General features: G+C 37.6%; 1 protein-coding gene across 3 annotated transcripts in view; it reads right to left on the bottom strand.

Annotated features, from left to right (window-relative positions):
* PARP11 (poly(ADP-ribose) polymerase family member 11) overlaps positions 1-15,262 on the bottom strand; it is a 28,941-nt gene extending 13,679 nt beyond the window's left edge. The window contains exons 1-3 of one of the 3 annotated variants that reach the window (XM_069101470.1): positions 15,132-15,262; positions 1,546-1,677; positions 801-921 (exon numbers count right to left, since the gene is read on the bottom strand). In XM_069101470.1, the coding sequence (XP_068957571.1) occupies positions 801-921; positions 1,546-1,674 (250 nt within the window). In that variant the 5' untranslated portion in view covers positions 1,675-1,677; positions 15,132-15,262. Of the gene's footprint in view, positions 1-800; positions 922-1,545; positions 1,678-7,893; positions 8,557-14,059; positions 14,283-15,131 lie in introns of those variants that run through there. The other 2 variants (XM_069101468.1, XM_069101469.1) reach the window with 2 other exon arrangements.
* Between the last annotated feature and the right edge of the window lie 1,963 nt (positions 15,263-17,225).

Below are 17,225 nucleotides of genomic sequence, written 5' to 3' on the forward strand. Positions count from 1 at the left end.
CTCGTGGCTATTAATTATCTCAATAAAAAGATTTCTCAAAAGACTGTATCTTGGCTGCTTAAATTAGGTGTGTATAATACAAATTAATTTCACAAGATACCGGCGATGCTAGGTCCTTCATTTTGTATCACATTTAAGACACAAAAGTGACTGTAACATGCAAAAGTTCTAACTTTGAGAAAATTTAGCGCAATAACATGAGAAAGAAATCAGTGCCAAATCTCATCTGTGGGAGGAAAACTTTTCTTCTTTACAAGGTTAAAGATAAATTTGCTCCTGATTTTGCTCTTGTTCCTGAAGGATGCTGGGAGGATGAGCAAAAGGGATGAACTCAAGGTATATTACAATCTCTATACACATCAGTATCTATTAATATAAGAAAATGTCTACATACTGTGATTTGAGAGGCAGATTTAAGATCAATAGATCTAAGATTTCAGCTTAAAAGAAGGTAGAATGGCGGAGCAATTAGAGCTGTCTAAAATTGGGAAGTACTAATAATGGAGGACTTCTAACAGAGGCTGGATGACCACATGTCAAAGATATGATGCAGGCTATTTATTCTTCAGATTAGTGTTTGGTCTAGGTTACCTCTGAAGTCCTTCCAAACTCTTGGGTTTTGTCCACCAGGAAATAAAATTGCTATTAAGTAGGTATTATTAAGCACTGCAGCTTTTCTTCATGTTTTGCATGTTACCATAAAATTTCAGAGGTTAGATTAGCTAATTATGAGATTCTTAATATTGTGGACATTACCTCATCAACATGACCACTATACAACTATTAGGGAGGAAACATACCTGAGAAGTCCAGCTTGTAGCTGTATTTAGAAGTGGTAAAAGAGATGGACCCAATGGGGTTTTCTTTGAAGCTTTTTTCAATATCCTCACTGCTGACGGAACACTGAATGTTGGTGTCCGGCTTCAAAACAAACCAGAAAATTGTATTTTATTAAATGAACAAATCAATAGTCTGGCCAAAGAGACAGTACTGTGATCTTAGAGATAAAGCAAATAATAAAGCCCTCAGGTCATCTATTCTAGCATCCCATATTTCAGGAATATGGTGGCACATTAACAAAAAAGAAAATTGTCTATTCTCTTTTAATTTCAAGAAAAGAAGGCCTTATAACCATCCAAACTTTGTCCAGCATCTTACAAATTTTAAAATCACCTTACTGAATCCTAAAAAGTTTTCTTGACATATAGCTGGGGAAAAAAAAACAAAATACTATTAAACTTTTAAAAATCACTTCACTGAGTGGTTCAAACTAGTCATATTCAGATATGCAAAAAATTTCACCCACCCACAAAATCTAAATCTGTTGAGGCCCAAATTTATTAACACTATATTATGATTCCCAAAACAAAAATTCCAATTAAAAATAGTGTTAGCATTTATTAGGTTTATTTTAGGTAAATTATTCTATTTCTTAATTTCTTTTAGCTACTGTACTCACACTAATTTTCCTAGAAGTCTTTCAATCAAAAATTCTTTTGATATCTAATCTAAAACCCTTCTGCTAAACAAAAGGAGTGGAGATACCTGAAACATGTGCCACTTCCCACATTCTGCCAGATAAAACCAGCCCCACTGAGTATCTGATGTGTCCATCTCATTCATTGCGTTGCTGCTTGGTTTTGAACAGAATTCTTCTGCTGCTCTGTGAAACATTGCCTGAAATGTCAGAGAGAAAGATATTTCATTAATGACAAGCAATTTGAAAAATGTTATGTCAAGACAATTTTTTTCTTTGCAACGAATTTCATTTCAAGGGTCTTTTCCACTCAAGTTTTTGTATGTACCTATTAGTCTAATTAAAACAAAATTTTTTAATGTCAAGTTACATTGTTATAGTAGTTAGTAATCAGGTAAATGAATTTATCATGTATTATATCAATAACAGAAATTATACACTTTCCAGGAAATTTCCATTTTAACATGTGTTTTTATACTTTGCCAAAAGAATCCACAGTAATAAATTAAGACCCAATGTATCTGAGCTATGGAAAAAAAAAAGGAGTGCCCATCTTTATTTTTTAAATGAAATTTTTTTTCTATAAAAATCCAAGTGCTTATAATTCAGGAAAGGAAAAGGAGAGTAAGGGAAGCAGAAGTGTGGGAGGGGTTTTCTTCTTATTTTAAAATTGTAGAAAATTAAGATATTACAAAATAAATATCACAACTATCAAGGATTTAAGATTTAGATCCATTCAGTTCAGTGTTTAAGTAGACACTATCACAGTCAGCACTTGTGACTGATTTTTCGGGATGGGAACCTTTTAGGACTTCCCTACATCTGTTTTCTTTCTACTAGAGTTCATCTTTTTAATGATCTTACGCTTCATAAGAACAAAGAAAGGAACAGAACAAAATGGAATGGAAAAAAAGGAAAGGAGTAAAGGAAAAGGAAGAAAATTGAATCTGTAATTTGTTCACACAAAACAACCACAGTACTCTTCCTGGATTAATGTTAAAATTACTGCAAATTTAGAGATTTGGTTTATTGGTGCCCTTCCTCTATCCATTAGCACAGATGATGGAGAAGCATCTCAATCCAATTGCTTTCCTAGAACACTCAGCCTAAATTCTAAGCCTCAGGATGATGTTTTGGGTACAGTAGGTTTAACAAAGCTTTCCTGCTCTTTTTGGTACCCTCAAGAAGAAAAAGGCAATGGGGTACATGACTTCTATCTTCAAATATCTGATGGATTACTGTATAAAAGTTTTATGCTATGTAACTCCAAATAGCAAGATGTAGGATCAATGGAAATTGAAGATGAAGTGTTTGTTAAAGGCAAAGAGATTTGGGCTCAATATAAAGGCAATATCTTTTTAACAGGACCATCCAACAGAGAAATATGCTGGCTTGTGTCTATCACTGTAAGTTTCAAAATGAAGCTATATAACAATTCAGTAAAAATGCTGGAGGAAATGGGACTAGATCACCTTCAAGTTTCTTCCCTTAAGTTTCTTGGATTCCATAAAATTCCTTCAGACATGGTCCAAAAATTACTCATCTTATACTGAAATCTATTCTGGAGTAGGTTGTGAAAAAAAGATTCCATTGTATTTATTGAAAGTTTGCGAAATGCTTTTGCTACACTCAAAGCAAGTCATAATTCTCAACTTAATGATGGGAAAACCAAGCCACAAGATAATAAAATTTTGCTCACAGTCACAGAATTAGCCATACAAACATATGTAACTGTTGAGAGTCTCTTAAGCCTCACATGTGGTCCATACCCCACAAAAGCTCTGTGCTTTAAATACAAATATCAACAACCCCCTGAAAAAGTGTTAACTCAGATAAATGATTTTTTTTTAAACAAAAGGATGCCACTTGATACCCCAATTTGACACACCAAACAGTAAAAGATGCTAAAATTCAACACTGGCATTTCCCTAGGGGAAAACAAGGTCTATTAATACACTGTCAGTGGAACCCTTTTTAGAACATAATATTTAATTGTACAAGAATTGCAAAAGTGCTCACACTCTTTGAACTAGTTAGGTAGTACAATGGATAGAGTGCTAGGGTCTGAAGTTAGGAACACATGAGTTCAATTACAGACTCGGGCACTTACTAGCAGTGGGACACTGAGCAGGTCATGTAACCTTTGTTTGTTTCAGTTTCCTAACTGTAAAATGGGGATAATAATAGCATTTATCTCAAAGAATTGTTGTAGGATGTGATATTTCTAAAGCCCTTAACACATCGCCTGCTACATATAATAAAGGCTTATTCCCTCCTCTTTCTCCAATGATTCTAATACTATACCCTAGTATTATATTTGTAATATATTTATAACAGAAATATTATACATAGAATTAAGTAATGTTATAAATATAACATAACATTTATATAAATTTATGTTAATATTTATACCCTAGAGATAGGACAAAAGACAAAGGAAAATATATCTAGTAGCATTAATTGTAATACCAAAATGACGAAAATAATGTATATATTCAACTATTAGAGAATGAATCAATAAATCATGGTGAGTACATTAAAATGTTATTGCATCAAAAGATGTGATGAATATATTCAAAATGTTCGAATAGTATTTGTGATTCCATCACTACGGCTGTTTTTTCCAACAATGCAGATCACAAGTCATCTATGCCTATCCATTCTATGGGACTTCTGCTTGTGTCTTACATAAAGTTCACCACATCCAATATACTGGAGGCAGTGAAAAGGATGTTAAGTTCTCTCGTGATAGTAAGGATGCAAATGGAATGTGAAGACTATCCATGCATTATTTTTGGTTTGTTTGGAGGTTTTTTTTGCTTTTTGGAGGGCAATTGGGATTAAGTTATCCATGCATTATTACTCTTACACACTTAACTAGCTCATTTTCTTTTTTACTTACGCATTTTTCATATGACAACCTTTACACTTCTCCTTCATAGTTTTTTGTTCACCATTTGTTGCAGTTTGTTCATGTCCATCATACACTTCTCTCTAGAACTTTTCTGATTTTCATTCAGAAAGTATTTTTCTTCATTTAAAACATGAACCAACTTTCTTAAGAGACTACTTTCTATTATATTATTTTTTAAATTTTATTTTAGTTTTGATTTCTGGAAGCAAAGATTTCTATAAGAATTAAGTTTAAAAAAGATGATTGCACATGAAACCGCAAATCTACTATGTACAACTTGATATTCCTTTTAAATATACAACAAAATTATCATGTAAATTTCTTTTTCCCCTTCCCATTAGACACAAATAGGTGTGTGTCTGTGTATATATATATATATATATATGCATGTACATATGTGTAAAATTATTCTATGTATATTTCTATTTATCAATTCTTTCTCTGGATGCAGATAGTATCTTTCTATTACTTATAAAAATAGAGATTTAATTAATATTTTTAAAGACTAAATTCTGACTACTTAAAATTTTAAGTTTTTTATAAACATCGATTTATAATCTACTAAAAATTAATATTTGATATAATTTCAATTCTCAGTAGTTATGCAAAGAGCTAATAAAATAATTAGCCTCCTTCCTATAAAGTTTACCTGCCCAATATTCTTTCTCCTACAAGTAATAGTGGGAATTTGGTAAACAAAAGTAAAGATTAAATAGACAAGTAGTTTGGAATAGGTGCCATGTTGTAAATATCTTAATTCATTTGGCAGAAACCTCTATGGCAATTCTAAGACACATGAAAAAGGATGAGTGATGTTCATCACTCAATCATCTCTACATGCTGGTACATTTATAAATTTGTAAGATTGTTTTTTTTAAGATGCACAGAGAAAGGACAGATCTTTAAATGTTGCTAAATACTAGATTTTATGTATTTTTACAGTAGAAAAATGAGCACAGAAGGATCTTCATTTCCTAACATCTTTCAGTTAGTTGTGTAATGAAGATGTGATCTGATGCAGAATACTGTTCATAAATGCCTGCCAATTATTCTCTTTGAATACCCTCATGACAGTCGATCTTGATATTTGGGGAAATTACTCTCACAAATATTTTATAGAGATGGGATAGTTAAATAGCTATTGGTGTACTCTTGGCTGCCTTAAGAAACAAAAAAGTTCCAAGATGTTTGCCAAGTCTTTGAAATTTTGCCTACTCTTAGAAACCTTAGGAATGAATTTCTCAATACCCTCAAATTTGTGTTGCCTACAGCATAGACCTTCTCTGCATATATTTATCTTCTCATCCACCTATTTTTCCCCACTTTTGATTCTTTAGTGATGTCAACAGTCCAAATATGCATTCCACTGTCCTTGATAGTGAAATATGTTATTTTAAAAATTCTTATAGAGATTTCCATCAATTACATAGTTAAATAGGTATTTATCATCCTTGAATGCTTTTGGTGTAATTTTATTTCATTAGGAAATAATAATAACAACCACTTATTTAGGGCTTTAAAGTTTGCAGAGTATTACATTTTACCTCATTTGATCTTGCCAAGCAATCTTTAAATTAATTTTTCCTTCTACTGCATCTTGCTGGCATTTGGGGGGGGGGGGTGTTGCAGTACTAATCCTAATTTTCTACTATCGTTCTCTGCACGGCTTCACATGTGAGTTTGTGTTCCAAGATTGTGCTTTTTGCTCTTGGCTCCTGACACTTTCCACTTACCTAGGATGTCAAGTGTTTGTTGACTTTTTAGGCTCTTTTTGTCCCCTTTTGATGACAACTGATTCACATTGTTCAAATTTCCTATGAAATTGTTATAATCAGTATCAATGTCCTTTCCTCCATGTTCCATAATTCAAAGTCAATAAATTGTTTAAATAGATCAGGTTTGATTTGTTTTAACTGTACACCATTTTCTCTCCATGTCTACTCTTTCTTCTAGCTTCTATTAATTTTGAACTTTGCTCTAATAAATCTATAGTCTCACTTTACATAGACAGCTTATTCAGGAATAATTCTCACAACAGAAAAGATACATTTCCTGTCTTTTAAAATATAATAATTTCTTTTGTGTGTGTGTGATGTTATTCAGTACTTACCATGTCTACTACCTTCAGAGTTTTGGGTTTTTTTCCTCAAAGAAAATATTCATAATGAACATTTTGACCCAGAGAACTCACTTCTGGCACATACTACAAGGAGGTTAAAGACAGAAAGGTTCTATATACATCAAAATATTCATATCAGCACTTTTTGTGATAGCTGTTCAATGATTGAGGAATGGCTAAATAAACTGTGGTACATTAATGTAATGGAATTTTACTGTGCCATAAGAAATAATAAATATGAAAATTTTTTAAAACTGTTGGAAACCTCTGAGTTAATAAAGAATGAAGAAAGGAGAATAGGAAAACAATAGAATGTAAATTTGAGTAGGGACAGTTTTATTATTTGTATTTTTATCCATTTAACATAGCACTCAATCAATGAACACCTTATCACAAAAAGTACAATCTTGTTGAATGAATCAAAAAATGAAGAATGCAGATAAAATGTTTATACTTTTATGGGTTTTTTTTGTGTGTTTTAACTTTTGTTCTTGTTCATATATTTGAATACTTGCATAGTTGCTCAAAGTTAAAGTAAAATTTAATTTACAAAAAGGGAGCAGTCTTGGCTCCTCCTAGAGAATGATTTTTCTTCTTTACTGGTGATAACAGAGATTTTGTTATTCTCCCTTTTGGCCCCAGCAAGATAATGATTGCCAGGATGAAGAGAAGTCACTTTTTCCAGAGCAAAATCAGAGATTGCAACTGCCTTTGCCTTTCCTTGAAGATTTAGTAGTTATTATTATTCTTTTTGAACAGCAAAAGCACTGGCCAGAGCCAGCTAAGAACTGCTTCTCTTCTACCCTTAAGCTTCCAGGCTGGGAGGAGCCATATACCTACACAAGAATCAGTAATATTAGCTGTTTAGACAGCTTAGCAACCCCTTCATCCCTGGTCTTGTGCTTATTTGAAGACTCCCTATATGGAAAGCATGAATGTAGAACTGCCACAGATTTCATGACACTGTCTTGAAATAAAATAATGTAAAATATAAAATTTAATTATTGCTCTTTAACTATTTTGTTCTGTTGCAAGGCAAATATTTAAAGTCAATAACAATTTTGCCTATTAAGTTGTTACAAAGAGATTTTTTTTTTTTAACATGGGCCAGGGACTATGTAACATTAGCACAATTCTTGCTAAATCAACACTATATGTGCATGCTATTAGGACTAAGGAGGCAAAGGTAGAAATCAGAATTCTCAAATTATGCCTCCATGAGATCTGTTTCATGCACAAGTGAGATTTTGCAAATATTTAACTCTCAATGATATGGATTAATTGAAAGGCTAACAAAAATCAGAATTTCTATTTGGTTTTAGAATATATTACAGTCATCCCTCTACATTTGTGGGTTTCACATTCATGGTTTTGGTAATTTACCTCTTGGCCATCCATAATTAAATGGAAATTTTTGGAGATTTGCAGTGAACCATGGAAAATCGAAGATGACAGGAGTATGTAAAGAAAGCAAAAAAAATTAATGTCATAAATACTGTATATTATTAACTTGTTTTATCAATTACTACCATTAGTATACATACATAGATTTATTATAAACTGTTTAATTTTGTTAAAAGTTTCAGTGTGCTAGACACTCTCTTTGTCTCTCTACCATCCAGATGTAGTCAGGTAATTTTCTCTGCTGTGTTCTTTTGTATCTTGCACTTTTCGAAGGAAAAGGAAATCTCTGAAGCGTGCTATGGCTTTACATATGCAAGAGACTAATCTCTCATAGAAACTGCAACTTTTTTTTTTATCGGTGCAATGTGTTGTTTTACTTGTTTTCTAGGCTAAATTAAATATGATCAGAATTATTAAAAATAAAGATTTGGGGTAGGGTCTAGAGCTATTTGTAGTTTTCCATATTCATCCATAGGGCAGGGGATCCAGTGCCCTAAGTCCCACAAATGTTGGACAACTATATGTTCAGGGGTAGTGTTTGTTTTAATAGTAAACGTTCTCTTAGGCTTAGGCTAATATTAACATTAATTTGCATTCCTGAAGCACAAGTGGGAAAGCAGACTAGAAGTATGTCACACGATAGTTAATGGAAGCATAAAGTTAAAGTTCTGCCATGGATAATGCAAATGTGGATAACTGAAAGATAAATATAAAATTTATACTTATTTAGAATATATGACTTTTAGGAAGAAAAATCTAAGTGTCACAAATCATTAAATATCAGTTATTACTCATATTTTACAGTAAAGCTGAGATAACATTAATTGTATACCTGGAGATGGAACGCCACCATTAATAGAGTACTTGTCTTGCAACGGACAGACAGCAAGAAAATGATATTCTAGTTTCTTTGTAGAAAATGATGGCAGATTTCTCACACAGACCTTTAAAGGTGATGGGACAGGTGTGGGGCGGGGTCATGGAGGGCACTGGAGACCAGAAGCCATTCCTCACCCACCCTGGCTGTGTTCTCTCCCAACTTTGTGGTTCCCCAATATATGGAACTTATATTGTATTATGTGTCAATATAAATGGTGGCCATATTTTCAAGTGCCGGCAGAGCTGCAAACAAAAAAGGGGGCTGGAGAACCAGGGTATAAAGGCTCTCACCACATCTGGAGACCTACACACTCTGGCTCCAGGATCGCAGCCGTAAGGTCTGCGGGGTCCACGATAAGCTGGGGTCCGCGGGATCCGCCCAGGTTCGAGGGATCCGCCGGGGTCCGAAAGGTCCACGGACTCCAGGATCCACCAACCTCCAAGGCAATGGGCTTGGCAAGATCACTCACCTCCAGGGACATACATGTATTAAAATCCAGCTACCGGCTTTGTGGTATCCACTTATCCCAGGAGATATTTTACAAGCCCAATTTGAATGCCCAAATGCTGTGTCAGAAGGGGACTGCCCGCTCTCCTTCCGGAAGCACGGCAGGATCCACCCAGTATCAACAACTAATCAATGGCTACGGTCCCCCATCTCTAGGCTATACCCAGAGAATAGGGATCAGCCAGGTATCCCAAAGTAAATAGGAGAACTATGAAAAAGAAAATGACAAATGTTGGAGGGGATGTGGGAAAACCGGGTCACTAAAGTTCTGTCGGAAGAGTTAGGAATTTAGCCAACCATTTGTGGAGAGCAATTTGGAACTATGCCCAAAGGGCAATCAAACTGTGCATACCCTTTGATCCAGCAACATCACTACTGAGTCTGTATCCCTAAGCACCTATTTGTTCCTTTTAAATTTATTCATGTTTAGTTTAGTCAGTCAATTCCACAAGCTTTTGAGTTTTAAATTTTCTTCTACTCCCCTCCGTTCCCCACCCCACCGTGTGCACAGGCTCTACATATACACTCATATTAAACATATTTTCACATTGGTCATGTTGTAAAAAAAAGAATTATAACCAATGGAACGAACCACGAGAAAGAAGAAACAAAACAAAACAAAAAAGGGAGGGAGCAAATAGTATGCTTCGATCTGCATTCATACTCTGTAATTCTTTCTCTGGATGTGGATGGTATTTTCCATCATGAGCTTTTTGGAGTTCTCTTAGAACCTTGCGTTGCTGAGAAGAGCCAAATCTATTAAATTTGGTCATCGTACAATGTGGATGTAACTACGTACAATGTTCTCCTGGTTCTGCTCCCCTCACTCGGGATCAGTTCATTTAAGTCTTTCCAGGTTTTTCTGAAATCTGTCTGCTCATCATTTCTTATAGTACATTCATGTATAACTATAAATATGTATGTGTGTATATATACACATTTATAAATCACAGCTTGTTTGGCCGTTCCCCAACTGATAAACATCCCTTCAATTTTCAATTCTTTGCCACCACAAAAAGAGCTGCTAGAAATATTTTTGTACATGTGGGCTCTTTGTCCAAAAATATTTCTAGAAGCTCTTTTTGTGGTGGCAAAGAATTGAAAATTGAGGGGATGTCCATAAACTGGGGGAATGGATGAACAAGTTGTGGGATTTGACTGTAATGGAATATCATTGTGCTATAAGAAATGAAGAGCAGGATGATTTCAGAAAAACTTGGACTTAAATGACCTGATACAGAGTGAAGAGAACTGGGAGAACATTGTACACAGTTAACAAATATTGTATGATGAACAACTTTGAATGGCTTAACTACTCTCAGCAATATTCTCAGCAATATTCAAGACAATCCCCCAAAGGACTAGTGATGGAAAAATGTTATCTATCTCCAGAGAAAGAATTGATGGATTCTGAATACAGACAGAAACATACTATTTTTTTTTTTTACTTTCTTTTTGGTTCAATTTTTCTTCCACAAAATAACTATATGGAAATGGTTTATATGATTGCACATATATATAAACTATATCTGATTGCTTACCATCTTGGTAGGGGCAGGGTGCAAGGGAAGAAGGGAAAGAATCTGGAACTCAAAACTTTTTAAAAAATAAATATTCAAATTGTTTTTACATAATTTGGGGGGGGGGTAATTTTTTTTAAAGAACTTTTAGCTAGCCTGGAAAATCTAGGTAAAGAGATCAGATCCACATATGTAGGCTAAAACGAGGCACCATTCATGCTCTAAGATTAGTCTAAGAATGCCTGGTAGAAACCAAATAGAATGCAAGATCTCACTAGCCTTCTACTTCACTTCAAAAGGTTTCCATTTCTTTATGAAGAAGAAAGAGTAACACTTATTCCTCTGTTGACTTTCAAAACAATATGAATTCCTTATTTTGAATGTTTTAAAAGTTTGGGTTCTTTCCTCTTTTCTTCCTCTCATCCCCACCATACACTCTGTAAGAATAGGAGAAAAGACAATTTTGCAGCTCTGATTAGCATTATAAGTAGTTAGGATCAACACAGGTTATTTTTTTTTTAAACCACTGAGACCAGAAACTGCATGTAGAAAATTCTACTTATGTCACTGCAAATTATGGTTTACTGTCTTGCTAACCTGCCCCAAATTTTTTATTTTCTTCCTCCGACTACTTAAAACATCACCCAAATTGTAGTTCTTTGCACCATTTCCAGAATCTCCAAAGACTTAATTATTTTTTTATGAGTTAATGTCAATTTCATGTTCTGCCTGGCAGTTTGGAATCTCCCAGGTAGGGCTACATGATAGAGACTCTGCTTTTAAAAATAACAGGTCTTGTTTTGTTTTGTTGGCGTGTGAGCATTTGCATGATTATTAATGTTTTGAAGTCAATTTAAAATGCATGAGTTAAAACAGAGAACTGATCAGCCTACAAAAAGAATTAAGAATCCAGATAATTGCTTTCTTTAGACTGTAGACCTTTCTGAAGATGGTAAACTTCAGGTCTGGAGTTTGCCACAGAATGTTGTTTTTTTTTTAATGTGGATAAATGACTAAAACTGTCATGCACATCTTTATATATATTTATTAGTTGATATAATAAAGCTAATTTTCATGAACAATTTGTATCTTTAAAAGGGTGACAGGACAGTGAGAAAATAACCAAAATTTACATAATATATTCACTGATGGTTTTTGTTAAATAATGAAATATGAAAATTATCTATGGAAAATTTAGATTTGGGGAGTGAAAAAATCTCACAATATTAAAATCATTATAGCAGAGATTACGGAGATAAAACTGGGTCTGATTAATGACCAAAGCAAGGCATTGTTGTTAGTGGAGAAGGAAGGGTTTGTTGTGGAAGCTCTAGATACTATTAACAATAACAGTCATCAAAAGTATATAATAAAAAAAATAAGAATGCCAGGTTTGGATATATTGTGACTGCTGAAACAACTGAACATATGATTAGAGCATCTACTGAGGTTTATCTAGTAGACAAAATAACTGATAAAAATGGCATACTCTAAGCCAAAGAAGGTTTGATATAACAGAATTATAGCTAAAAATATTTGAGAAAATAACTACTAGATAGCATACTGGGATAGAGTCATAATAACAAATCAACAAATCTTATCCAACACACCAGATATTCTATTTGATAAAGCTAACAAGGAGGTGGAATTTCTTGATACAGTTGTCTCACTTTAGTAGAAACATCACAGAAACCTGGGTGTGGGTGTGTGAGGAAGTATAATAGGTTCTATAAGAAAAGCTAATGATAGTGTGTAAATAGAGTATCAAAGTAAATACATATTAGTAGGATTTTTTTTTTTAAAACTAGGGGTGCCTAGTCATTTCGGTATAAACTCAGGAAGCAGTATTTCTTGACTTTGGTCATGTCATTAGATTTCTATGCCAATAACAGATTACTGCATTTTTTTTTTTTTAGCCTATGGCAACCTGCTTTTTTTAAATATAGTATTTAAAATAAACGTAAAAAGAAAATTATAGAAAAATGTAGAGGATACAAGTCATAGAAACACAATCAAGAGGACTACAGCAGGGTACTTGCAAATGGTACTTTTCAAGTCTTCAATGACATAAAATGAAAAAAAACCCTAGAAATATTTCATCTAGGAGCTCAAAGACAAACAGCTTCTCCCCTTCTCCCATCAACACCCCCAAGTGCTAGAAGAATTGTTGCAAAAAGAAAATCTTGCTTTAAGGCAAATTTATAGCATCTTTTCACTACCAAATAAAAATCTTGCTACGTTGGAGTGGTGATATCTTGTTTTCAGGTGGTTGATTGTGGGGGAGACGAGACCTTAGTATTTTTCGACCCAAGTCTGAGTGAACAGACGTTCTTTAGGTCACTTAGCACTGTGTTTGGCACATAGTGGGTATTTAATGAACAGTAGCTGACTTCACCTCTGGGAGCCAGTTTTCTCCTTTGTAAAGTGAGAGTGGTGGACCTCCAAGATCCCTTCTGGCTTTCCTTAAGGGCCTAATGTGCTATGGTCTAGTCTCTATGGGGTCGAAAAGAATGCCCACGGCTGAAAGAATGAAAAAGAACTACGAGAGCCTTAGGTGAGCTGAGGGCTGGGGGTGGAGATAGCGAATTCAACTGTGGAAGGAACAAGGGGTATTGAAAATGCAGCCGTGGGAGGGGCGGGGGGATTGCAAATTCAGCTATGAGAGGAACAAGAGGGATAGCAAATCCAGCTGTGGGAGGGGCTCATTTTTCGGGGCGGAAAGAGACTAGAGGTAAAATCACCAATTTAGAGCCTGAAGGGGCCTTTAAAGGCCACCTAAGGCAACACCTCATTTTATACTCTAGAAAATGGAAGCCCAGATTGATAACATGTCTCACCCATGGTCGCCCGCTAAAAAATGGCAGATTCGTGATTTGAGCCCCAGTTTTCTTGTCAGGGTCCGAGCCCCCGAGGAGTTGGGGGAGCGGGTACAACAAAGGGAGAAAGAAGCCCCTCTGCGGCAGATCGCCATCAAGCAGAGGGAGGAGCCCGAGCCCGCCCCCCCGCCTCCGGCACTGACCCCGACGCAGTGGGGCCGGAGGGACAAGGACAGCGACAGCGCTTGGCGGGGCGCGGCAGGCGACGCACCCGGGGCTCGGGCCCTTCACACGCGGAACTCGAGGCCCGGGCCCAGGGAGGAGGCGGGGCGGGAATTCGGAAGCTCCTCCGCCCCTCTCGCACCCAGTCACAGAGCCGCGCCGCCCCGCCCCGCCCCGCCCTGCCCCGCCCTGCCACTCACCGGATTCGCCTCCCACATGATGGAGGACAGAGCGGGAGGGCCGCCCCCCGGGGGAGCGGGGTAGGGACGCCGGCGGCGGTTTTCTGGAGGGCCCTTGGAGGGACACACGAGCGATTTGCCGAGAGTAACCCACCCCCGCGACTCTTTCCAACCCCGGCGGCAACGGCAGCCACTTTCGCCTACCGGCCACACTTCCGACTTCCGGCCACAGCGGAGCCACGCCCCCCCTGCTTCCACCCACCCGCCTGCCGGGGGCGGCCGCGGGGCGGGGCAGGAGAGGGAGGTGACCCGGGGAGCCTCCTCACCCCAGCCGCCCCGCCCCGCCCGGCCCCAGCCCGGCCTCTGCAGACACCTCTTTCCCTCCCGGAGGGTAGCAACCCCTGCCCTCAGGCAGCTTTGGACAGGCCGGGGGAGGTGTAGGCCGGTGATCCCCGAAGGCCGCCCCGAGGCCGCCGCCTTCAATAATGAATGATTTCGGCCGGGGGGTGAGCAGGGTGCCTCAATAAAGGTTCCCTCAGTCTTTCTCCCGGCAGAGGAATTCCAACCCGTCCAATAAAAAACCCAACTCCAACACCATGGTCTCGGGGGACCTTCCCGGGTCGGAGAAGACCTTCCTATCTGGGCCTCCCAGCCTTTGGGGATCGGGAATCTCCCTCCCCGCCCCCCATGTCCCTTCTGCGGGATGCTCGGGTCACATCCTCTCACCACCCAAGGGATCCGCTACCACGGATGGGATTTTAGGCTCTTAGGCTTAGGTTTTAGGATCGAGGTCTGCAGTCGGAAAAAAAAAAAAAAACATTCCCTACGCCACCAAGCCAATGAAACACCCCGTTTTTCCAAAGGGGGAAATTGGGGGGGGGGGCGTTTAAGCACCCCGTTACCTACCCACCCCCATTCCCGTTTCTGGGGAATTTTGCAATCTGGGAGACCCCTGATCTATCCTATCCAGGCGGGCTGACGGCTCCTTCACGACGTCCCTGAGGAAAGTTAGGAGCAGGGAACAAAAGCCTGGAAATTCTAGAATGACAACCTTTGGTTTCAAAGACATCTGTCAGTCCCCGGGGTCACTTACTGTCCCACGTTCGCGGGCTCCCGGATTTGCGGCGAGAGGTGTCTCCGCCGGCTCTGCTCTGGAGGTCCTGCTACCTGCTGCCTGGAGCAGGGAAGTGTGGTGGCGCCTTTCTCTCCCTCTGGTTCCCTCCCTTTAGTTCTCCCCACCCCCCTCCTCCTTCCTGTCATTCCTCAGGTCCTTTTCGAATAGCTTGCGCGATCCTATCCCCCCCCCCCGCAGGTTCTCCAACCAGACGGGCAAATCTATAGGCTTCTTCGATCTCTCTACGCTGTTTCCAGGATTTTCATTGGATGGTCTCTGCCCACCGACCTTCTTCACGTCTTTAATCTCAACAAGTCACCATCCCCACTCATCGCCATGACTATCCCTTTGGGGATGCTGACATTTTATTTTCCCAGTTATGTGGGGAAAGGAGGGGAAAAGGGAGATGTCATAGTGTGTATTGCGGTTATTTGTGTTTTTTTCCTCCCTTTTATGCTGCAATGTCCAAGAAAGCAGGGTTCATGTCTCCTCTGATTTTTAGGTGATTCCTAGCACCTAGCAAGTGTCCTCTATACAAAGCAAGCAATTAATATCTGTTGAATTAAATTGAGAGGTGGTCCCCCCCAATATCTATCTGACACGTAGTACTAACGGAAAATTTATCTTTTCATCTTCTTAATTGAGATTTAACTGTTTTTTTTAACGGATTTTTTTTTTCATCATACCCATGTAAAGGGATATTTGTGGGCTTCATGTTGCCACAATACTGGAGGCCAAGAGAGAGGCTTATTTTAGGGGGAAATCTTTGAATTACATGTTCCAGGTGGTTGTGTGTTAGAATGGCAAAATCACCCAACAACAGAGCCTGATTGGATTAAAACTCACTTTAAGCATACTGAATTCAAAAAAATTTGAGTCTCATAAAGAAGGGTCATATTATTTTATCTTCAGATTAGTGTTAAAAAGATGAATTTTTGTATCATGGAGCAGTTTAAGATTGTTGGAAAGCACTGCAGAATTTGCCAGATGTAATGCAGCCCACTCCGACTTAATTTTGTATTGAGCTTATTGTCTTACTATATTGCCTATCCAAGGGATGTGTGCTAATAACTCAATGGACTGGTCATCTAAATGCATGTCACAGCTTGGAAAATAGGCATTCTTCATCCTTTTGGTTTTCCAAATAAAGGAAGAAAGCCTATCTCTTTTAAACAGTTGTAAATCTCATTGAGAAAATTCTAGAATACTGGGACTTAATTTTACCTGCATGTCACCTACAAATAGGATAATCTGCGGGACTTCACTATGTACAGGGAATATGGCATGTGAACTCTGCACAGGTCATAAGCACTTTTAGGAAATATTTCACTATTTTATGCCTTACTTGATGCTGATATCAGAGGATCATTGAATAAAATTTTCTCTGTAGTTGCATCAAGGAAGCTTATATAACAAGCTTACATGCATGGCAGATACCTTGTTGAAACAGCACCTTTAAAGGTGTGTATTGATTTATTAAGTTAGATGCTTTAAAAAAAATTTAATGAGATTGAATGACCAGCAGAATGACAGAGTAGTTATGTTTACCAAACATAGCAACCCGAAAACTCAGGGGGAAAAAATGTACCAGATAAAGAATAATTTCAATTGAAGCCACAAGATCAGAAGGCTTAACCCTACATAAGGTAAAATAAACATAAACAATGAAAATGTCAAATAATTTTAGCAAATTTAACACTTAAGAATTTCCCTTCATCATCCCCACTTTCAACTTGGTCTGCCTATAAGGTAAATCAGAAAAGCTAGAAAGGTAGGTAAGCTGTGGATTAGGAGGGAAAAGATACCTTTGTGTTAAATATCTCTCTCTGATAAGACTCTGATATACAGCATGTAAACAGAATTAACAGATATAAAAGGCCAAAAGCAATTTCCCGATGGATATGTTCAAAGGATATAAATAGTTAAAAGAATAGAAAAATATGAAGAACCATATTGACACACTAGGGAAGAGACAGGAGGCAATGTGTGCTAGGCACACCACCATTACCACCTTCTCTTGAACTTCACTGGAGATGATCCGGGACTCTGAACCCCAGAGCCTTGTCAATAACA

The sequence above is a fragment of the Petaurus breviceps genome, unplaced genomic scaffold (assembly GCF_028583685.1).
Source record: "Petaurus breviceps papuanus isolate PSGF00001 unplaced genomic scaffold, PetGlider_PUasm1.0 470, whole genome shotgun sequence".
In the NCBI taxonomy this organism is placed as follows: domain Eukaryota; kingdom Metazoa; phylum Chordata; class Mammalia; order Diprotodontia; family Petauridae; genus Petaurus; species Petaurus breviceps.